The sequence below is a fragment of the Tamandua tetradactyla genome, chromosome 3 (genome assembly GCF_023851605.1).
Source record: "Tamandua tetradactyla isolate mTamTet1 chromosome 3, mTamTet1.pri, whole genome shotgun sequence".
NCBI classification, from domain to species: domain Eukaryota; kingdom Metazoa; phylum Chordata; class Mammalia; order Pilosa; family Myrmecophagidae; genus Tamandua; species Tamandua tetradactyla.
In genome coordinates, this window is record NC_135329.1 from 17023431 (window position 1) to 17046959 (window position 23529).

Consider the following 23529-nt stretch of genomic DNA (forward strand, 5'->3'; position numbering starts at 1 on the left):
TAAAACTAGCACAACACACTTCTCCATCGGACCCACTGCTGGTCCAAGGTATATGCAGACGCTTGCTCCCTGGTGGCCCGAAGGCAGACAGCGCCGCATCTCGGAAGAGCGGTGGCAAGGCGCCCCCTCCCGACAGCCCTCGTACTGTACCGCAGGAACCGCACACGGAACAGCAGCCCAGGTGGGCGGAGCTAACGCCGAACCAGCCTCCCATCGCCCTTATTCGGAGTGGGAAGATTCTGAGAGTGAACTGCGCATACGCAAGACCCGCCCCTTTATATTGGGCGGGGTCAAGAACGCTGCCTGTCCCTTCTCCCGAACTCTGATTGGTTTAGCGCCTTCCGTACGCGGTGACGTTGTACCTGCCCGGAGTGTTTTCGAGACGTGCGCGGGAGCCGAAAACCCGGGAGAGTTGCTACGTCCCGGAAAGGCCTCGTGCGCGTTGCTCAGCTGTGGTTCCGTTCCCAGATTCTGTGTGGAAGAACCTGGGCTGCCTCCCCGCGATTTCCCGTTCTGACCGCTCGCTACTTTGGAGTGCCTATCTGCCGCCCAGTCCGCGACTGCGTGTCCGAGTGGGCCCTGAGGTACTGCGCGAGCTGCGTGCGTAGGGGGAAGTGCTGCTCTGGGTTCTCCGCAGCGAGAGGGGCGGGACGGGAGGAGTAGGCCCTCAGTTTCCCTGAGAATCCCCGCGGCTCCCCCCCCGCCGCGCACCACACAGCTTTCTCAAGCCTTTGGGGTCAGTGACTGGTCGGCGCCCCTGGGCCTGGCGAAAATCGAGCATTGATTTATTCCCCAACGATTTTAAGTACTTGCCATGAACTAAACTCCGTACCTGCACGCGTTGTTGTCTCCCACAACTTATAAGTGCCAGGCAGTGAGCACAAGCGCAGTTCATATTTGACCTGAGGTAAGCACAGCCCTTGATGACAAGGAGATCTATCGGGAAGACCAAACAAAACAATAATTATTTTATGGTGTGATAGGTGCTCAGTTCCAGGTATACACAGCGGGAACAGATACGAGGGGCTACCTCTTTGAGAAACTTATTCTCTGACCTAAGCTTTGAAGGAAGAGGCAAAGAATTGAAAAATCCAAGTCTGTGAATTCTCTAGCCACTACTGTTGAATCTCTGCAATCCCTTGTAACCCTTTCCCTTCTCCAGATACAGTTGCACTGTATGGTAAATAAATGGAAAACACATTGCGCACACAATGTGTTGGTTCGTTTATGTTCGTTAGGTTCCTGGTTTCAGTGAAAATGACAGAGGAACTGGATCTCATGGGACAGGATTCTGATGGTAGTGAGGAAGTCGTCCTAACTCCTGCAGAACTCATTGAAAGGCTGGAGCAGGTAAGCATTCCAAATAAAATCCCCTTGCTTCAATCTTAGCCTTTTTAGTTAGTCTAACTATACTAATTACAGACTTAGAAAGTAAAGAAATAGAATTCAAGACTTACTTTATTTCAGAAGAATAAAAGCTGGATCTTACCTCTACACAGAAATAGAGGAATATCCTCTATTAGAAATCCCATAATGTCAAATGCAGAGTTATCCAGTGGAGTCAGTAAGGGACAGCTTTGGGCACATTTAATAGAACAGTGCAGAGAACAAGAATGTATTTCATATTTTGGGAGGACTGCAGACATGTTGTGGTAGAGACTTGTAGGCTCCCCTATCTTAATCCTTTGAAGCATTTACTGGATTAGCAAGAAAGTGTCAAAACACCTTTTTTTAAGAAGGAAACTGGTCTTACTCTTCATTTTCATTCGAAGTATCTTCTTGAGTCAACTGTTCTCTTTATTTACACTAAATTGTCTAAAAGTCTGTTTCAATTTGCTAAAGCTGCCTGAGTGCAATATACCAGAAATGGATTGGCTTTTATAAAAGGGATTTATTAAGTTACAAGTTACAATTCTAAGGCTATGAAAATATCCAAATTAAGACACCAATAAGAGGATACCTTCACACAAGAAAGGTCAATCAAGTCTGGGATTTCTCTGTCACATGGGAAGGCACATGGCAATGTCCTTCTCTTTGGGCTTCTGGTTTCAAACAGCTCTCTCACCATCTCCCAGCATCTGTAGTTGAGCTTTCTCCAAAATGTTCTCTTAAAGGACTCTAGTAAGCTAATTAAAAACCCACCTTATGGGGGTCACATCTCCATGGAAATAATCTAACCAAAAGATCCTGCCCATAATAAGTCTGCACCCACAAGATTAGATTAAAGGAGCATGGCTTTTATGGAGTACGCAACAGTTCCAAACCAGCACAAAGTCCTAAAGTAATTTCTAGACTATCGTTTTAGTCATAATTGTGGTTTGTTGGGTACATCCTGTGTTCTTTCTAGGAATTGCATTATGTTCTTTACAATTCATCAGGCAGGCATTTTTAGAGTTCAGGGTCTGGATTTAAATACCTCTATGTCTTTGACCTATTATTTAACCTTAAACAAGTTATATAGCTTGTCTCAAGCCTTTCCTTGACTGTAAAATGGATGTAATAATAGCAGCTACTTCACGTAGTTAGGAAGATTAAATAAGATAAAGTAAATGAGATATGTAAAGTGCCTAGCTTGTTGTCTGGCTATAATAAGCACTCATTAAACGTTAGCTATTAGTAGTAATAACCCTCAAAACAACCCTGTCAGGCAGGTATTACTGTTACCCCATTTTAAAGTTGAGGAAACTAAAGCTTAGAGATGTAAAGTAACCTGCCTAAGGTCACACAGCTGGCAGCCGAGCCAAGATAGGAGCTCAGGTCTCTTTGACTCCAAAACATGGTGTTAAGCCATTATACCTATTGCCTTATTCCCTCTTTTCTTCTCCCTTTAACTGCCCTTTTCCAGAGCTCTTTCGTGTTTGTTACTTTAGTATTCTTCATTCTTTGCTGCTGTGTTAGTTTGTAAGCTACCAGAATGCAATATACCAGAAACGGGACAGCTTTTAAAAGGGGGAATTTTTTTTATTAAGTTGCAGGTTTACAGTTCTGAGGCCGTGAAAATGCTCAAATTAAGGCATCCCGAGAAAGATACCGTTCAAGTTTACAAGCTGCCAGAATGCGATATACCAGAAACAAAACAGTTTTTAAAAAGGGGAATTTATTAAGTTGCAAGTTAGCAGTTCTAAGGCAGTGGAAATGTCCAAATTAAGGCAAGTCTGTGTAAATGTCCAATCTAAGGCATCCAGAGAAAGACACCTTGGTTCAAGAATGCTGATGATGTTCAGGGTTTCTCTCTCAGTTGGAAAGGCACATGGAAAAACATGGTGACATCTGCTAACTTTCTCTCCAGGTTTTTTGTTTCATGAAGCTCCCCCAGGGGCATTTTTCTTCGTCTCCAAAAGTCTCTAGGTATGTGGGCTCTAATGCTTTTCCCAAAATGTTTCCCTCTTAAATGGCTCCAATAAGCAACCCCACCTTGAATGGGTGGGAACACAGTCCATGGAAACCATCTAATCAGAAGTTACCACCCACAGTTGGGTGGGTGATATTGCCATGGAAACGATCAAAAAGCTCCCACCTGGCAATATTGAATGAGGATTAAAGAACTTGGCTTTTCTGGGGTACACAGCAGATTCAGAGTGGCACAGATAACTTGATGATGTTCTGGGTTTTTCTCTCAGCTGGGGAAGCACATGGCAATGTCTACTAGCTTTCTCTCCAGGCTTCTTCAACAGCTTCCCCAGGGATGTTTTCTTCATGCATCTCCAGAGGTCTCTGAGTGTGGGCTCTGGTGGCTCTTTCCAAAATGGTTCCCTCTTAAAGGGCTCTAATAAGCAACCCCACCTTGAATGGTTGAAGACATATCTCCATGAAAACCATCTAATCAAAAGTTCCACCCAGCAATATTGAATGAGGATTAAAGGACATGGCTTTTCTGAAGTACACAACAGATTCAAATTGGTACGCCTACCGTACATGTCATTATGAGTGACAAAACCCAAGAATATTAATTTAAAAATTATATCTTGTATGATAATCTTTACAGTGATTTGTAATCTGTTATTATGTGTGCTGGTTTGAAAGGATATATGTCCCCTAGAAAAGCCATGTTTTAATCAAAATCCCATTTCATAAAGGCAGAATAATCCCTATTCAATACTGTATGTTTGAAACTATAATCAGATCATCTCCCTGGAGGTATGATTTAATCAAGAGTGGTTGTTAAACTGGATTAGGTAAAGACGTGTCTCCACCCATTTGGGTGGGTCTTGATAAGTTTCTGGAGTCCTATAAAAGAGGAAACATTTTGGAGAATGAAGGAGATTCTGAAAGAGCAGAGAATCCTGTCACACTACAAAGCAGAGTCCACAGCCAGTGACCTTTGGAGATGAAGGAGGAAAGCGCCTCCTCCTGGGGAGCTTCATGAAACAGGAAGCCAGGAGAGGAAGCTAACAGATGATGCTGTGCTCGCCATGTGCCCTTCCAGCTGAGAGAGAAACTGTGACTGTGTTCGCCCTGTGCCTTCTCACTAGAAAGAGAAACCCTGAACTTCATCGGCCTTCTTGAACCAAGGTATCTTTCCCTGGATGGATCCCTTTGATTGGACATTTCCATAGACTTGTTTTAATTGGGACATTTCCTCGACCTTAGAACTGTAAATTAGCAACTTATTAATTTCCTTTTAAAAAGCCATTCCGTTTCTGGTATGTTGCATTCCAGCAGCTAGCAAGCTAGAATATTATACTACAGACCTCTTTGAGAATCCAATGAAAATTCTGGCCCCTTTTTTCAGAGTGATGTACATATGCATTATTTCTGTAAGAAATAAGAAAAGTATGGAGCATGAAGGAAAAAATCTCATTTAACTACATTAAAATTAAGAACTTCAGTTTATTAAAAGACACCTTGCTGAGAGTAAAAAAGACAACAAAACTAGAAAACATTTGTGATATATCTGACAAAATACTAATATTCACAATACATAAGCAATCCTTACAGACAAACTGCTAGAATAATGAAGTCATAACAGGCACCTCCCAGAAGAAAAAACCAGGATGGCCAGTAAGAATATGAAAAAGATGTTCAACCTTTTTACTAATCAGGGAAATTAAAGTCAAAATCAGTAAGGTAGCATTTCATACCCATCAGATTGGCAGAACTGAAAAAAGATGAACAACATAAAGCATTGGCAGAGGTGTAGAATAATTTGAACTCTTATATTATCTGCAAAGGGGGTGTGACTTGATACAGTCATCTTGGAAAATAATGAAGATACACATACCTCGTAGCCTAGAAATTCCACTCCCAGGTATTGGAGTAGTGGAGGTAGTGGGAATCTAAAAATTCTACTCTAGAGAAAACTTCCACATGAATTCCAGAAAACATGCACAGAATGTTGATAATGTTGCTTGTAATAGTTAAAAATTGAAAATAACCCAGATATCCATCTAAAATATAATAGATTAAAATATATATATATATGGTATATATATATTTAATGAGGGAAGAACAGCAGAGAAAAGGAGTAAACGATAGCTCCTGCACTATCATGGTGACTCTCAAGAACATAATGTAGAAAAAAACACAGGTTGCCAAAGAAACCATTTATATAAAGTTCAAAAATTTGTTTAAGGCTGAGCATCCCACCCATGTAATGTGGCACATTGGTGTCCTGCCAGTGCCTCACGATGTTCACCTCTCAGTACTCTGGACATCCAGAGCCCCATGTTAGTTGCCTCTTCCAGGGAGTCATCAGAGACCCCTCTGATGACTCAGACTAGCAGTGGGTGAGCTTCAGTTTCAGTGAGTGCCAGGTGCTCTGTGGGAATGCCCTGTGCAGCCAAGGAGATGATCTGCCACCTGGACAGCTTCTGCAGCCAGATAGAGGTCTTAGGCTGCGTGGCACAGCGTAGGTAAAATCTGATGGAGACACTGGATAAGGCCACAGCTCTATGCACATATATAGGATACTCTTGAGTGCCTTTTTAAAACATGATTTAAAAGTTATTAGCTATAGTGCAGAGTTTCTTGTTTTAATGAAGAACAGATCATCCTTTAAAAATTATCATAATTTGACAGTATGGATGAGCATTCCCCTAAATGTGGTCTGCTATGCAACTGTACTATACAAACACCGTCATTTTCTTTCAGTGTCCTGACATGAAAAAATTGGGAGGCACTATGTAGAGACACAAACAAATGTAGTGAAACTGTAAAGAAAATTAAACACTAAATTCAGGCTAATGATTATCTTTGAGGTGGCAGGAATGCACAGGGACTTTTATTTTTTTTAACTGTGAAAGATAACATATACAAAAAAAACCAATAAATTTCAAAGCACACTGCAACAATTAGTTATAGGACAGATTTCATAATTTATGGGTTACAGTTCCACAATTTTTGGTTTTTTCTTCTAGCTGTTCCAAGACACTGGAGACAAAGAAATACCAACATAATGATTCAGTAGTCATACTCATTTGTTAAATCCTGTCTTCTCTGTTATAACTCCAGCTTCTCCTGTGAGCTTTCACCCAGTCTTTAGGGGTATTTGGGCTATACCCATTCTAACTTTTTCGTGTTGGAAAGTGCTATCAGTAATATGGATTAGAGGGATAGAACTAGCTGATGTTTTGTAGAGGCTGGCCCCTCTAGATTTTAGAAAGTCTGACCTAGGAGAAGGTTGTAGGTTTCTAGAAAGTAATCAGAGTGCATGGAACCTTTGTAGAATTTCAGATAGAGCCCTAAGTGTTCTTTAGGGTTGACAGAAATGGTTTTGGTTGTGGTTTGGCAAACTATCATGAATAGAGGTATCTAGCTGCTTGATTTTTGAAGTTTACATTAGCATAGCTAATGAAGTTTACATTAGTGTAGCCTCCAGAGTAGTCTCTCAATTCTATATGAACGTTTTAAACCACTGGTACCTTATTTATTACTATTATTTTCCCCCTTTTGGTCAGGAAAGCATTGTTGATCCCACAGTGCCAGGGCTAGGCTTATCCCTAGAAGTCATCTCCCATGTTGCCAGGGAGACTTTCACCCCTGGATGTCATGTCCCATGTAAGGTGGAGGGTAATGATTTCATCTGCAGAGTTGGGCTTAGAGAGAGAAAGGCTACATCTGAGCAACAAAAGAGGTCCTCTGGAAGCAACTCTTAGGCATAACTATAGGTAGGCTTAACTTTTCTGCCATATTAAAAAATTTCCCAAGAGCAAGACTCAATATGAAGGACTTGGCCTTTTGACTTGGGAGTCACATGGGAATTTTTGAAATAACAGCAGTATTCTTTAAGTTGTATGTGAATAGGTGTTTGTATCACTATTCTGCATATTTAATATGTATTTCATAAATACTCTTGTACCTATTCAAAATTTAATAAAATCAGTTAAAAAGAAAAATTACTTCATAAGTCCTTTAAGACAGTTTGATCTTTTCTTATTCATTAGGCTGTTTAAAAATACAGGTTGTCTTTCTGGTTAATTTTATATATATGCAACACTATTACAGAAGCTCAAAGACTTGAGAGCTTTTTATGTATAGTAACAATATCCAGTATTTAATAATGTGTCTTGATGGTATTAACTGGAGAATCAGCAACTCAGGGAAATCCAAAGAAAGAAATTGAGCTGATTGACTTTTTTGTATATATGGTTTTAGTGATGCTAAAACTAAATTTTCTGTAACTGAAAAATCAGTATAGTTTCCTTAGTCACCAGCGTACCCGTCGTCATTAAACATAGTTTATCTTCAAATCATTTCCAGTATTTCCAGCTGCTGGAGCAGGCAGTTTAGTTCCTTAAGCCTGCATCTTGGGCTTAAGTCCGAAATTAGGGATTTACCTCTTGTTCCAAAACTGTTTAACAGATGAATATCCATTTTCATTATGAGTTTTCATACTCTTCAGCCTGTAGTTTATTAATCTGTTTTTTTCATCAATAAAATAAGGATAACTATGTCCATTTCCTTTCAGAAATGTCATGATGATGAATGAACAAGCATTTGTAAAATGCTCTGAACTTAAGGAGTGAAGAGATATGTAGATTTATATAAAATGTTATTTCATCTCTCAAAATAGAAATGGTGCCTGTGCCTCTTGGTGCGAAATATCCTGTGAAGAAAGTAGAGATGTGTTAATGCTACTTGGTGAAAGGTGCTGTTTGAACACTAGGTGGTATTACTCTCGGCTGTGGTGCCACACTGATGAGAACATTTTTTTATGTAAACAGTGTGTTTTTTAATGTCATATGAATATAAGGTTGTGAGCACAGCCTCCCCACTAAAGTAAACAGAGAAGTCATCGTTAAACATAATTTATCTTCAAAGCATTTCCAGCATTTCCAATGGGTAGAGCATACAGTTTTCTTTGCCTAAGATATCTGTGATTTTCATCAGGTGTGTACTGAACCACAGGGTTATTTTGCTCCAGAGTGAATGAAGCTCATTTTTTCTTGCTCTGTTTTTCAGGCCTGGATGAATGAAAAATTTGCTCCTGAGCTGCTGGAAAGCAAGTCTGAAATTGTAGAATGTGTCATGGAACAGTTAGATCACATGGTAAGTGTTGCTTGTCTCAGGGTTTCAGAACAAGAGAAACTGGAAAGGGGTTCATCAGTTTAGTTAGACCTGACAGTCTAATAGCAAATCAGTTTTGTTTGGCCTGCTTTTTGTGGATTTTTTTTATTTTTTTGAGATATTGATATTGGTTGCCTACGTTTAGAAAGCATGAGAGTTCCTATAGAAATCTGAGCATTGAATTTCCCATGAAAACTCTAAAGACCACTCACTACCAGTCCCACATTTCTTCAGGAGAAAAGTTTGACCAGAGCAGGATAAGGGCCATTCGCCTTTCTAAAGGTGCTCTCCCCTTTCCGACAAGCCTAACTTCATCTTTCTCATGTCCCTTACCTGCCTTGACCGTGTAGGCATTTGAGTTTGCAATCCTTGGCTTAGATGTTCTGAGCTTAAATCATTATCAGCTCAGAGGAGCATTAAGAATGTGGTATCTGTATAATGATAGTGACTAAATGTACAAATTTTAAAATGTTTTTGCGTGAGAAAGAACAAAAGAATGTCAATTCTACAGGGTGTTGAAAATAGATGGTAATGAATGTTTTAAAACTTTAACTTATGTGTGAGATTAAAGCAAAAAATTTATTTGGTACAAAATTTATATTTTGTGTAGTGCATTTCCTAATATAACTTATTAGAACAGCTTAATTGAACACCATAGTACATGGAACCTTGAGTAGGGCATGAGATTTTGTAGGTTTGTCCAGAGTGATGCCCTGATAAATCCCAGAGTGATTTGAATAGTGAATAAAAAAGTATTTGCAAAGTCGCAAATACTTGGGGGAATGGTGAGAAAGGGGGAAAATTCAGCTTCTCCAAGTGAAGAATTCTTGATAGTCTCACAAGCAGTGGGGACAACCAAAGCAATAGGCTGAGCCCCCAATCTTGGGGTTTGCTCATATGAAACTCAACCTTGCAAAGGATAGGCTAAGCCTACTAAAAATTAGACCTAAGAGTCACCCCCAAGAGAACCTCTTTTGTTGCTCAGATGTGGCCTCTCTCTCTCTCAGCCAATAGGACATGCAAACTCACTGCCCTACCCCGCTGTACAGGGGTGGGACATGACTCCCAGGGGTGTGGACCTTCCTAGCCATGTGGGATAGAAATCCTAGAATGAGCTGGGACTCAGCATCAAGGGATTGAGAAACCTTCTTGACCAAAAGGGGGAAGAATGAAATGAGACAAAATAAAATGTCAATGGCTGAGAGATTGCAGAGTCAAGAGGTTATCCTGGAGATTATTCTTACATATTAAATAGATATCACCTTTTTGGTTAGGGTGAAATGGAGAGGCTGGAGGGAACTGCCTGAGGATGTAGAGCTGTGTTCTAGTAGCCATGTTTCTTGAAGATGATTGTATAATGATATAGCTTTTGCAACGTGGCTGTGTGATTGTGGAAACTTTGTGTCTGATGCTCCTTTTATCTACCTTATCAGCAGACGAGTAAAACATATGGATTAAAAATAAATAATTGGGGGAACAAATGTTAAAATAAATTTAGTAGATTGAAAAGAAAAATGTGGTTTCTTACAGTTTCTCAGCTTCTGTTTTTGAACATTGCATTTTAGACATTTCTTCTATATCCTGTGCTGTCTCTACTATAATTGGTTTACAGCTCTTCTGGACCCTTCTTACTGACCATATTCATATTCTATTCAAATGGTCATTTTCTAAAAGTGAATGAATATTTGAAATTTATATAATAAGCCTATAATCCTGTATTACTTTTGTAATTGAAAAATTAAAAGAAAATGAGAAGTTTTAGATGTTTTTTAGTTTTTTTCTCCCTCCACTGAAATGTCCCAAATTATTGCCAGTGATTTAACAGTCCTTGTGTGCTGTATGCAGATTAAACAGAAAAGGTCCTTAGTTTTTATATATGATCTTTAAACCTGGCTTTCTCCTTTAATAGGAAGAAAATCTCAAGAGAGCCAAAACGGGAGATCTGAAGGTCAGTATCCATCGAATGGAGATGGAGAGGATCCGCTATGTCCTTAGCAGCTACTTGCGATGTCGGCTCATGAAGGTTTGACCTGGAGATTAAGCAATGCATTGTATAATATAGGCTGAGTCCTGGGAAAAAGTTGGGCTAGAGTCTGGGAAAATCCAGGGCCTAAAGATGCTGCTGCGAGCCCAATAGCAGGGTTCCTGAAGAGTAAGGAGAGCAAAAGATTGTCTGAAAAAGCAAAGATTGACCACTCCGGGGACACTATATATATTTTAAATTAATCTACTATGTGAATGGTGTCCCCTGGAGTTACAACATATCAGTTGCTAAGGGTAGAGTTTGCATTGGTTGCATTAGAAATACTGACTGACTACAGGAGAACCGGTTTTAAAATTATTTTGCATTTGTCATACAATGAATATCAAGTGGCCTTGACAATTTGACATTCTGCTGTAGCTTTGTGGTCATCTAATTTATAAAATGAAATTGCGGGGAGTGCAAGGGTAGTTTGGTGGTAGAATTCTCACCTGCCATGCAGGAGACCCACATTCAATCTCCGTGTGTGCACATCCCAAAGACCAAACAAATAAAACAAACAAACAGAAAAGAAGCAAGCAAAAAATTTCAACAAATGGTGCTGCAATAATGGGATACTCACATGGAAAAATAATGAAATGTGACTCTGCTATACAGCATACAAAAAAAAAAGAAAGTGCAAAACCTTCCTATTTTCTATGTCTGTTTTAACCCTGGAAAGTTCTCACCTTCTTGAAGTTTCTTCTCATTTGGTTCCACTGTCACCTTAGGTATTCCAAAACAAGTGCATTCTTTCTTCTACATGAGAATACTTCATGTATCTGAAGACAGCTAACAAAGTCTCATCTGAGTCTTCTCTCAGCTAAATATTTGAACCATTTGAATCAGTTTACTCTCTTGGTCTCTTCTCTGCAAAGGTTCTAGTTGTCAGTATCCTTCCTAAATTATGTTTACTATTGCTGAATACAATATACCAGTTGTAGTTTGCCCATTTTTGTGAAAAACAGAATGATTACTTTCCTTATTCTGGGTATTTAACTGGTAATGATGCTGTCCAGCATCACATTAGCTTATTTGACAGGCACGTCATCCTAAATTCATCCTGCATTCACCATGAACTCTAACCCCTACTGAGGTTGCTATGCCCTTCTTTCCTCATTCTTTCACCACTCTGTATTTGTATGCCTTGGGTTTTGGACCCCTAAGTACAGGGCTTGGTACAAATCCCTCTTAAATTCCATCTGTTAAACTGGGCTGTTTTCCTGGTTTCTGGATCCTAATTTTGTCAACTAATATAGCTATATAACTTAACACTTTATATCATCAACAATTTTGATAAGTGTTGCATCAAAGCTGTTCTCTAATTCATTAAAAGGGCTGGGCTAATGATAGAGCATTCCACCAGAGTCTTCCCTCCTGGTTCATATCCATCAATATTCTTCAGTCAACCTTTCATGATTCTTTGTACATGTAAATCACCCAGCCCCTCAATTATAATGTGTGCACAAGGGTGTCGTGAAGACTTATCATATTGAGGTACATGTTCCTCCACACTCCACCCCAAACTACCAGGCCAAACGTTAATTTTTTTCAGTTGAGTAAATCCTCTTCGTGTTAACTACTGCCTTTTTTTTTTTTTGAGTTCACAAGCAACCTTTTAAATCACCTATTCTAATTTATTACCACATATCAGTGTTAACACTGTATTTGAAGTTTCCACACTTTCAATTTTTGAGAATCAGGAAATTTGCTCCTCTCCAGTCTTTCACATCTCTTCTTCTGGGTGCAGTAATTCTTCTGAGATTAGGAAACTATACTTTTAGTACAGTAAGTGATAACAGTAGCAGTAGTAATTTATATGTAATAGGAGAAAAGCTTCATAACTTAAGCTCCATACAAATGTCAAGTTAGTCTATCCCAAAACATAATTGGTCTAAACCAGAAGATTTAAACTCCTTTAAAACATGTAAGTACTCCTTTATCTTGGCCTTCAGTTCCACCTTACTGTTTTCATTCCATACTTCCAAAGAGCATTTTCTTTGAAAGAAAAAACTATAACACCATTGACTCCAGACAACAGGCAAATCCTTTCCTGGTTCCTGACTACACACCTTTTTATAGTTTTTAGCATTGGAATGGAGGTTGGGATTTGTTCTTGACATTTCTTCCAAGCCCTAACTCATTCTGAACGTTAGCTTCCTGATTCTAATCTTAAAATTCAGTGTCACTCTTCTGTCTGCTTATATATTCTGTGTATTTCTTTTTAGCATTTGTATATTTCAACTTAGGAGTATACTGTGCAGTTACAAAAGTTTTAAAAATGATACCCTCCTCTCTTCCTCTTAAATATTTACAATTGTATTTTCAGATTTTCTTTTTTGAAAGTTTCTCATCCCTTTAAGTGCTCTTTCTTTTTTAGAGCACTTATCTTTTTCTCATTCTTTGAAACCTACCCTCTTGAAGTCCAGAGTGTAAGTCTTAATGTTAGAAAGAATTTTGGCCACTAAGACTTGCCATCTTTGCAGTCACTTTTTAGATTAACCTTAACCTTTTTTCAGAAAATGAATAAATTTGACATTTGAATGTTGACTGATGTTTTAATTATGATTTTTGTTTATTCTGACAGATAGAGAAGTTCTTCCCTCACATCCTTGAGAAGGAGAAAACACGCTCTGAGGGGGACCCTTCTATCCTTTCTCCAGAAGAGTTTGCCTTTGCCAAAGAGTGAGTAAGCAGTAAGTGTGGGTATTGCCTTTCTTTCCCTTGGCTTATGAGATTGAGGTTTGCTGGTTCTATCAGTGAAACCTTGTTGAAGTCTTACAGATGTTTACTCAGAGCCTTATCCTCCTGCCAGTTGCAGATGTCACAGCAATTCCAATTTATATATTTCAGGTACATGGCTAGCACAGAGACGTATCTAAAAAATGTGGCCTTAAAGCATATGCCTCCTAACTTACAGAAAGTGGACCTCTTAAGGTCAGGTAAGCAAACCATTCTCTTTCTATCAATCTTGAGGGGCCATCGTTTACAATCCAAGTCTCTTCAGGTGCCTTAGAATAGGATCTTCATCCCTACTCTTCTTTATCAAATATGGAAAAATAAGCCTTACTAGGTAGAGAAGAGAGGAAGGGTTCTGGGTTAAAATAAAAAGATCATTAAAGGAAGATGCAAGAATAGCTGTAAGAGCATTATTTCTGTGTTCTTCAGGTTGGATGAAATTATTATGTGTGCCATTGTAAATAATGGACTAATTTGTGTGTTCAGTCATTCATTAATTCAGCGACCACCTACTGAGTATCTCTGATGGCGCCTAAGCCCTTTGGAGCACTGAAGAGAAAAGGTCACTGCAGCATAGTCTTTGCTTTCTTGTAGCTAGGCTCTTTTCCTCCTTGCAGATTCCGGAGTGGGTGGGGACTATCCAGTGAGAATGGAAGAGTTGAATAGGAATTGAGGGAACTTGGGAAATTTCTCCTAATTACAATAGGGGTTCCTAATTCTTTTTGTTGGGAGGAGTTTCTCTAGTTATGCGAAGTAGGAAGAGGATTGGGATACTGAGGGAAAACAGGGGAGGAAAGGCATGGCCAAAGCCTCTGCCTCAAGCCCTTTGTTTCTGTTTGCTAAAGCTGCTGGAATGCAGTTTACCAGAAATGGGTTGGCTTTCACATTGGGAATTTATTGGCTTACAAATTTATAGTTCTAAGTCCATAAAAATGTCCAAATTACGGTATCAGCCATACAATACCTTCTCTGAAGAAAGGCCTCTGGCATATGGGACACCTCTGTCATGGGAAGGCACGTGGCTGGTGTCTGCTGATCCTTCTTTTCTGAGTTTCACTGCTTTCAGCCTCTGGCTTCAGTGGTTTCTTTTTTCAGCTTTTTTCAGGGGGCTTTTTAGCTCAGCTGTCTTAATTTTGTCTTTTAGTTTCTCTGGGGCTTTTGAGCTCTCTGGGCTTTTTCTCTCTTTTATTTATAAAAGACTGCAGTAAAATGATTGAGACCCACTTTCAATGGGATGGCACACATCTCAAAGGAAGTAACCTAACTAAAAGATCCTTCTGACAATAGGTCTGCACCCATGGGAACGGATTAAAAAAATATGACCTTTTTGGGATATCAAACAGCTCCAAACTACCACACCATTCTCTCAAGTTACCCTTAACATTCTGTTAAGTTGAGGAAAGAGAGTTATGGTAGTAACTCCTAACCTTGGCGCAACCAACTGGGGGCCCCTGGCTTATAGATTAAAGTCTATATTCCTCAGTCTTTTACAGTTTGCCTTATCAGGCAAGACTTTAAACATGCAGAAATGCCAGATCATATCAAATGGTTCTCTAGGAAACTGGAATCCATCTTCTTCACAGGCTGAGTTGAGTATGCCAGGGCTGCTAGCTCAAATACAAACTGCCCTGGGAATTTGTCTCTGTCCCAGCTTGTGTGCTGGGAGCCTCAGTGTGACCCCTGTGGCTGAGGGGAACAAGGATGAATGGAGATGTTTTTCACCAGGAGCAATCCAAACCCCGTATCAGATTTGTGGTACTCATTTTGTTAAGTCTGATTAAGAGAAACAGGGCACAATCTGTGTCCAGTTCCATTCCTGGCCTGGAACAGCCGCTTCTGCCTGTACCTTAGAAGACTAGGAATGGAGAAAGGACCATATCCCTTTTAGTTTCCCAGTGGGCTATCTCATCCAACCGATGGAATCAGCAAAGGGGCTACTGATAGATGAATCTGAATTCCTAGAACTGTATCTGGGCCACTTCCCAACAAGGCTGGAGCTTCTACTTGATGCTGGTGGACACGTCCTAAAACACTGACCTGTGTTGAAATTCCTTCCAAGGACTAGAGCCAGGCTCCTGGAATTGAGAGCTGTTTGGTATAACCAGCCTGCCTTAGTGAAGCAGACTCTTGTTTGTTAGCGCAGGTGACTTTGTCCACCCGAGGCTTCTAGAGCATTGTTGACCCTTATGGCATAGTGGGTAAAACGTATTGAAACCTCAATTGGGTTTCTTGGAATCAGAAGTTGCCCTGTGAAGTTGGAGTCTTTGTGGCAGGCCCAGAGCATTGAAACAGCCCAGGGGATTTTCCTTAGACCTCTGGAGCCAGTTATCCTGGTTCCCCTCCTATAACCTGAACTGGGCTGTTGGAACTGGGAGTTATCCAGTAGGTTCTGTTTACCCTGAAATTGATGGAGTCCTCTAGCTACAAATGAAGCTCCAGGAGATGAGCTATCAAGGAGCAGCCCAGCTTGGGATACTTAATATGTGAGTATATATTGGCTGGTGGTAGAAAGGGGAGGATGGCAGCAACTTAGTAACCTGTAATCAACCAATGGGGGACCACTTGCAGGTTATAACCTATGTTCCTTAGTCTGTGTTTCCAGGCTATCACCATATGACCCAATCTAAATTTCTAATACTCTCTTTTCCTACTACTTTATATATCAGTATTTTCTAACCTGACATATATTCTGTGCTCACCACTCCTAAACCTCAATTCCTATTTCTACCTAGGTCCTTGCTATTACCTCCCAGCCTCACTTTTCCTCTTTAAAATCTTTCCCTGTCCTTGAAAGCCCATATCTACTCTTTTCTCCATCATTGAAATGATGTTATCCCCTTACCTAAAAAGACCATGTGTCAAGCTTATTTGTATCCTACACAATATGTATCAGAATTTCCTGCACATTTAAGTATTCAACATATGTTGACTAGATAGTTGCTGTGGGAAACCTTAGATGGGAAGTGCTGTTTTTCCATAAGGAGCCCCAGGTGTCTCCATATCCCTCTCCCCAACAATTTGATTTTGGAGGTCTCTTAGTGCTGAATGCCATTAATCCCAGTAATTTTTTCCATATTGCCCTTGTTAACTGAACATTTTCTGGTTATATTGTTTCTCTGACAGTTCCCAAACCTGATCTAGATTCATATGTGTTTCTGAAAGTGAAAGAACGTCAAGAAAATATAATGGTAGAACCAGAAATAGATGAGCAAAGGTAAGTGACATGCCTTTCTCAGAGTGGGGAATGTTTCTCCTCGTGGAGAACCAGCTAAGCTCTGCAGTAAATATTTTTTCCTCCCTTTTCAGGGACTATGTGATTGACTTGGAGGAGGGCTCACAGCACTTGATCCGATACAAAACCATTGCACCTCTGGTTGCTTCTGGAGCAGTACAATTAATTTAAAACTAAAGCTAAACAAACAATAATGAATACATGGAACCTAAGGAGAAAATAACTCGAACTCCCCCCACCCTGTGCCACTTTTTGTGCCTAAGGAGAGTAATGAAGTGGTTCTCCAAATATCAGATTTTTCTCAGCAGTTCTGTAGATCACTTGGGAATTGAAAAGCAACTCAAGGCAGATTCCTAATATCGTATAGCCTTCTAACTAGTAGCCATTTTATCTAGTATCAGCAGATGGGGCCATTGCTCTGGTTTTTTTAAATACCAGGTGAATAAATGTAGACTCATTTTGTGAACCTTTTCCCTTTGTGATACTTTTTAAGCTGTCTAAGGAAGCTGAGGGGAAGATAGTTCATAAACAGGTATCATGCCTATAAGTAGGGATCTCTTTAGCTCTGACCTGATAATGGTGAAGAGTTCATTTAACCTTCCTGGCAGACAATTGTAAATAGATTAATGAAAAGAACAAATGTAGCCTGCTTATATATCACCAGATTGTGTGAACTAACCTTTTGGAACTCTGATAGTGAACTTAAAACCAATTTGTCATGCTTAATTGAGAATCACAACTAAACCAATAAACCATTACTAAGTTCCAGTTTTGTGACTGAAAGAGCCTCTGGACAGTCTTGGCTTATAGGACATTCCCCATACTGTTAACCTGCAGCTTTCCCTGACTCACAGGAGTGTCACCAAGCCAGTTTCCAGGCCATCTGGCCCTCCTTGTGAAGTGCCTGTTACCAGAGCGACATTAACTCTCCTAACTTGTGACCTCAGTAGCAGCTTTTCTTTTTTTAAGCTTTTCACTTTTTCAGAGAAAATGAATGGAACTAACCTAACATGAATGAAAAGTGCTGTCGTGATACTTGAAGTATATTCATTTCAAGGAGAAATTACTACATGAAAACAAGAGAATTTTTTGCTTTTTTTTAACTGCAGGTTTTATTGAGATGTATTCATATACCATATAATCCATCCAAAATGTGCAATCGGTGTCTCTCAGTATCGCCACATAGTTGTACAGTCATCATCACACTTAATTTTAGACCATTTTCATTACACCATAAAGAAAAATAACAAAGAGAAATAAAAGAAGAAGCAAAACACCCGATACTGAGAAAGATCAAAGGTGACGGAGTTATATAGAAAAGGTAGGGTTTAATGAATGAGTATGATTACTGAATCATTATATTGATATTTTTTTAGTTTCCAGTAACTTAGAGCAACTAGAAGTAAAAACCTAAAATTATGGAATCGTAACCCATACCAAACTGAAATTTGTTCTACAACTCATTGTTGTGATGTGCTTTGAGATTTATTGCTTTTTTGTGTATATGTTCTTTTTTTTTTCCCACAAAAAGGCAAGTCATCAGTGGCAATAAAAAATTCCTTCTAGCCTCCAGTGGTCTGGAGCAGCTACAAGGAAAACTCTGAAGTAATGGATTGTTAGCCCAAGACAAACTCTGGGATCTATTCTGTAACTACTTGTTAAATGAAGAGTCCTTTGAAAATTATTGCTTTTTTCTTTCTTTGCTTTGTATATATATATATTATACAATAAAAAAAGTTTTAAAAAAAAGTTACCCCATAGCTTTATTCCCCCCATTACTGACCCCTAGCATTGGTGTGGTACATTTGTTACTGTTGACAAAAGAATATTAAGATATTACTGTTAACTATAATCTGTAGCTTGCAAATAAGGTACTTTTTTCCCATATACCACTCTATTAATTCTTCAAGTGTTGTACATGTATACTAGTATGAGATATCACTATTTGTGTATGGCAAAGATCATAAAGTTTGATGGTATGCTATTTTGTCAAGGATGCAGAAAAACATTCACCTTCATGTTTTCTTCATGGATCATAAATTAGTGTAACTATTCAGAAAGCAATTTTTTAGAAAGTACCTATCTTTTTTTAATAGTTAAGTAGCAGAAAACCCAACTCCAGTAGGCATAAATAATTAAGAGGATATGTTGGCTCACACATGGGAAGTCCAAGGAAAAACGAGGTTTCAGCTTTCAGATTGGTTGATTCCATAGATCAACAGTGTCATCAAGAGTCTAATTTCTTTCCACCCGTTAGCTCAGCCTTTCTGTCAACTTCACCATAAATTGTATTGCCTTCCTGGTAGCAAAAGAGCTGTGGCATTTGAGGGCTTCATCAGCCACACCACACTATCCAAAAGAAGAGACAAAGCTGGTTTTTGGTATTTCTGTGAGAAAAGCAAAGAACTTTATTCCTTCAAATCCTCAACAAATACCCTTTAACATTTCATTGACCTGAATTGGGTCACACAGACAAAAAATCAATTAGCCATATGTCTGAGGGTGTTTCTGAACTCTCGATTCAATTCCTTTGATCCATATGTCTATCTTTACGCCAGTATCAAGCTCTTCTGACCACTGTGGCATCAGAATTGACGACTCAACTCAGTCTCTTTACTTGTGATTGGCTTGTTGAGGTCTTCAATTTCTTCTTGAGTCAATATAGGCTGTTTTTTTCTATGAAATTGCCCGTTTTATCTAAGTTGTCTAGTTTGTTGACATACAGTTGTTCATAGTATCCTCTTCTTTCTTCAGAGTCGTTGGTAGTGACCACCCTCTCATAATTGATTTTGTTTGTTTACATCTTCTCTTTTTTACTTTGTCAGTTTAACAGTTTGTCGATTTTATTGCTCTTCTCAAAGAATGAACTTTTGATTTTCTTGATTCTCCCTATTATTTTTTTGTTCTCCATTACATTTTATTTTGCTTTACTCTTTGTTATTTCTTTTCTTCTGCTTGCTTTGGGGTTCGTTTGCTGCTCTTTCCCTAGTTTTTTCAGTTGTTCGGTTAGAGCTTTGGTTTTAACTGTTTTTTTGTTTTTGTTTTTTTTTTGCATGGACAGGTACCGGAAATCAAACCCGGGTCTCCGGCTTTTTTTCTTTTTAATGTAGGCATTTAGGGCTATAAATTTCCCTCTCAGCACTGCCTGCACTGCATCCCATGAGTTTTGATATGTTGTATTCTCGTTTTCATTTGTCTCAAGCTATTTGGTAATTTCTCTTGCAGTTTCTTCTTTGATTGTTTAAGAGTGTGTTGTCAAAGGGGGAAAATTCAACTTCCCCAAGTGGAGAGTTCCTGATATTCTCAGAAGCAGTGGGGACAACAAAGCAATAGGCTGAACCCCCAACCTTGGGACTTGTTCATATGAAACTTAACCCTGCAAAGAATAGGCTAAGCCTGCTTAAAATTGAGTCACCCCCAAGAGAACCTCTTGTTGCTCAAATGTGGCCTCTCTCTCTAAGCCAACACAACAAGCAAACTCACTGCCCTCCCCCTCCCTCCATGGGACATGACTCCCAAGGGTCCCAAGGGTGTGGACCTTCCTGGCAGCTTGGGGACAGAATCCTAGAATGAGCTGGGACTCAGCACCAAGGGATTAAGAAAACCTTCTCGACCGAAAGGGGGAAGAGAAATTAGACAAATTAGTGTCAATGACTGAGAGATTCCAAACACAGTTGAGAGGCTATCCTGGAGGTTATTCTTATGGTTAAATAGGTATCACCTTTTTATTTAAGGCATAACAGAGAGGCTGGAGGGAACTGCCTGAAAATGTAGGGCTGTGTTCCAGTAACCATGTTACTTGAAGATGATTGTATAATGATACAGGCTTCGCAATGTGACTGTGTGATTGTGGAAACCTTGTGTCTGATGCTTCTTTTATCTACCTTACGGACAGATAAGTAATACATATGGATTAAAAATGAATAAAAAATAGGGGGAACAAATACTAAAATAAATTTAGTAGATTGAAATGCTAGTGATCAATGAAAGGGAGGGGTAAGGGGTAGGGTATGTATGATTTTTTTTCTGTTTTCTTTTTTCTTTTTGTGAATTGATGCAAACGTTCTAAGGAATGATCATAATGATGAATATACAACTGTGTGATAAAAAAATGTTCATATTGTATGATTGGTTTTATTAATAAAATTTTTTTTTAAAAATCGTGTTGTCTGACCACCATGTATTTGTGAAAATTCCGGTTCTCTGATGGTTATTGATTTCCAGCTTTCTTCCATTATGATCAGAGAAAGTGCCTGTAATAATTTCTTGTTTGGGGGGTATAACAATCTATATACATATATATGTTAGGTCTAATTCATTTAGAATATTATTCAGGTTCTCTATTTCCTTATTGATCGTCTATCTAGATGGTCTGTCTTTCAAAGAGAGTGGTGTGAAGCCTCCCATTATTATTGTAGAAATGTCTAGTACTCCCTTCAGTTTTGCCAGCATTTCCCTCATGGACTTTGGCGCCCCTTGGTTAGGTGCATAAATATTTATGATTGTTATTTCTTTTTGATGAATTGCCCCTTTTATTAGTTTATAGTGTTTTCTTTGTCTCTTATAATATTTTTGCATTTAAAGTATTTTATCTGATATTAGTAAGCTGTCCCAGGTTTTTTTGTGGTTGTTGTTTTTTTGTTAGTGCTTGCACAAAATATCTTTTTTTCCCCTGCTCACTTTCAGCCTATTTGTATCTTTAGTCTTTGAGTCTCCTTTAAACAGCATATAGTTGGATTATATTTTTTTACTCCGTTCTGCCAATCTTTATCTTTTTACTGGGGGATTTAATCCATTAATATTCAGTGTTATTACTGTCAAAGCTATCCTTCAGCCATTTTTATCCCTTGGCTTTTATTTGTAATATCTAGTATTTTCTCTCTTTTTATCCTTCTGCTTACCTTTACTGATAATCGTCATTTCTCTGCTCTCCTCTAAGCCTTGCTCTCTCCTGTCTTTTATTTTTTACCCCGCAGCAGCAGAACTCCCTTCAGTATTTCTTGCAGGCAGTTCTGTTAAATTCTCTCAGCATTTGTTTATCTGTGAAAACTCTAAACTCTTCCTCACTTTAGAAAGCTTTGCTGGATTAAGAATTATTTGCTGGCAGTTTTTCTCTTTCAGAATCTTAAATTTTTCTTACCACTGCTTTCTCACCTCCATGGTGCCTGGTGAGTAGTCAGCATTTAATCTTATGTGGCTTCCTTTGTATGTGGTGAATCACTTTTCTCTTGCTCCTTTCAGGATTCTTTCCTTTTCTTCAGCGTTTGATAGTCTGATTAGTGTGTCTTGGAGTGGGTCTATTTGAATTTATTCTGTTTGGAGTACATTGGGCTTCTTGGATTTGCATATTATGTCTTTTGTAAGGGTTGGGAAATTTGTCATAACTATCTCCTCAAATAATCTTCATGGCCCTTTACTCTTCTCCTTCTGGGACATTGTGACTTATATTTGTGTATTTCGTGTTGTCAGTCATTTCTCTGAGATCCAATTCAATTTTTCTCATTTCTTTCTCCATTTGTTCCTTTGTGCGTTGTATCCAGTTGCTCTGTCCTCTAGTTCACTTATTCTTTCTTCTGCCTCTTCAAATCTGCTGTTATGTCTCTAATGTATTTTTTTTTTTTTTTTTTTTTTTTAAAGGAAAGACAGAGAGAAGGAAGGAAGGATAGAAGGAAGGAAGGGAGGAAGAAAGGGAAACATCTTTTAACCATTTTCTTGTTTTATTGTATTTTGTTTCTCCGTTTTTGTTACATGGGCTGGGGCCGGGAATCGAACCGAGGTCCTCCGGCATAGCAGGCAAGCACTTTGCCCGCTGAGCCACCGCGGCCCGCCTCTAATGTATTTTTAATTTGATCTACAGTATCTTTCATTTCTGTATGATCTGTTGCTTTCCTATTTGTTCTTTCAAATTGTTCTTGAATGTTCTTCTAGTGCCTTCTTGTTATCTTTTATTTCTTTAACCATTTCATTGAAGTTATTTAGGAGATTTGTTTGAACATCTTTGATTAATTGTTACAAATTCTGTCTCCTCCAACTTTTTAATTTGATCGCTTGGCTTGGCCAGATCCTTGTTTCTTTATGTGCCTTGTGATTTTTTGACATCTGACTATCTTGATTGTTTTGAAAGTTGGTTTCCCTCACTTGTCTGAGATTTTGTTCTTGCTTGGGTTTGCATTGACAGTCTCCTTTGGCACTTAGTTTGTTGGTAAATTCCCAGCCAAACTAGAGCCGGGGTCTCACATGGGGCTGCAGCCTCTTTTGAAAGGCTCTTAGAGGCTGGCCAGAATATCTGCTTGCCAGATTGCAATTTCCCAGTCTTCCCAGCAGATGGTGATCTTGGAACCCCTATTTTTCACAACCCTCCCTCTCCCAGACTGCAGTGGCCTGCTGGGCAGGGACCAGACCAGATCAAAGTCCAGTTCAAGGCCATGGGTCCCAGAGAGTCACCCTCTTCAGCCACCTATTTGCTTAGAACTGATTTGGTTCTCTTTTCCCAAGGGTCTGTCTCTTCCCTGTCTTTCTGAGGCCTGGGCTCACTGGAAACTGCCAGCTCTGGGGGTAAGAGATGGGCACTATGCACCATGGCCAAGACTCTGTTTGTGGATACAATGGAGCTGGTGGTTCCCAGACTGCTGCATGGAAAAACTCCAGACTAGGGGCCTGAGAAGTTCAACTTTACAGGCCAGCACCTGGCCCAGAAGTGCGCTGCCTTTCGCTGGCCAACAAGACCCAGGCCAGTCCACAGCCTTTGGCCTCGGGTATGGAGGGAGGGTTCCTGGCATTGCGGTGCAGCTCCCTCTCTTGCCCCCACCTTTCTGCTTGGATAAGCAGCCGAGCCGTGACACCTTCGTCTCCCATGCAGAAAGGATCAAGACTGGGAGACCCAGAGGAGACCTTGCCAACCAACCATCAGATCAGCACTGCTCTTTGTCCTCAAGTCCAAAGAGGAGGACTTCCCTGTCTCTCCCAAATCCGGGCGCCCACAGTGGGAGGTGGACAGTAGGCACTGCAGCAGGGTTTCTGTATGTGGATATCT

The 23529-nt window shown here is 39.6% G+C and overlaps 1 protein-coding gene across 1 annotated transcript; it reads left to right on the top strand.

Moving 5' to 3' along the window:
• Window positions 1–354: 354 nt before the first annotated feature.
• Window positions 355–19422, top strand: GINS4 (GINS complex subunit 4). Its single transcript, XM_077152572.1, has 8 exons — window positions 355–584; window positions 1239–1350; window positions 8401–8487; window positions 10415–10528; window positions 13113–13210; window positions 13379–13467; window positions 16388–16478; window positions 16571–19422. The coding sequence occupies exons 2-8, from the start codon at window positions 1258–1260 to the stop codon at window positions 16665–16667; spliced, it is 669 nt and encodes a 222-aa protein (XP_077008687.1). The 5' UTR covers window positions 355–584; window positions 1239–1257; the 3' UTR covers window positions 16668–19422.
• Window positions 19423–23529: the final 4107 nt, after the last annotated feature.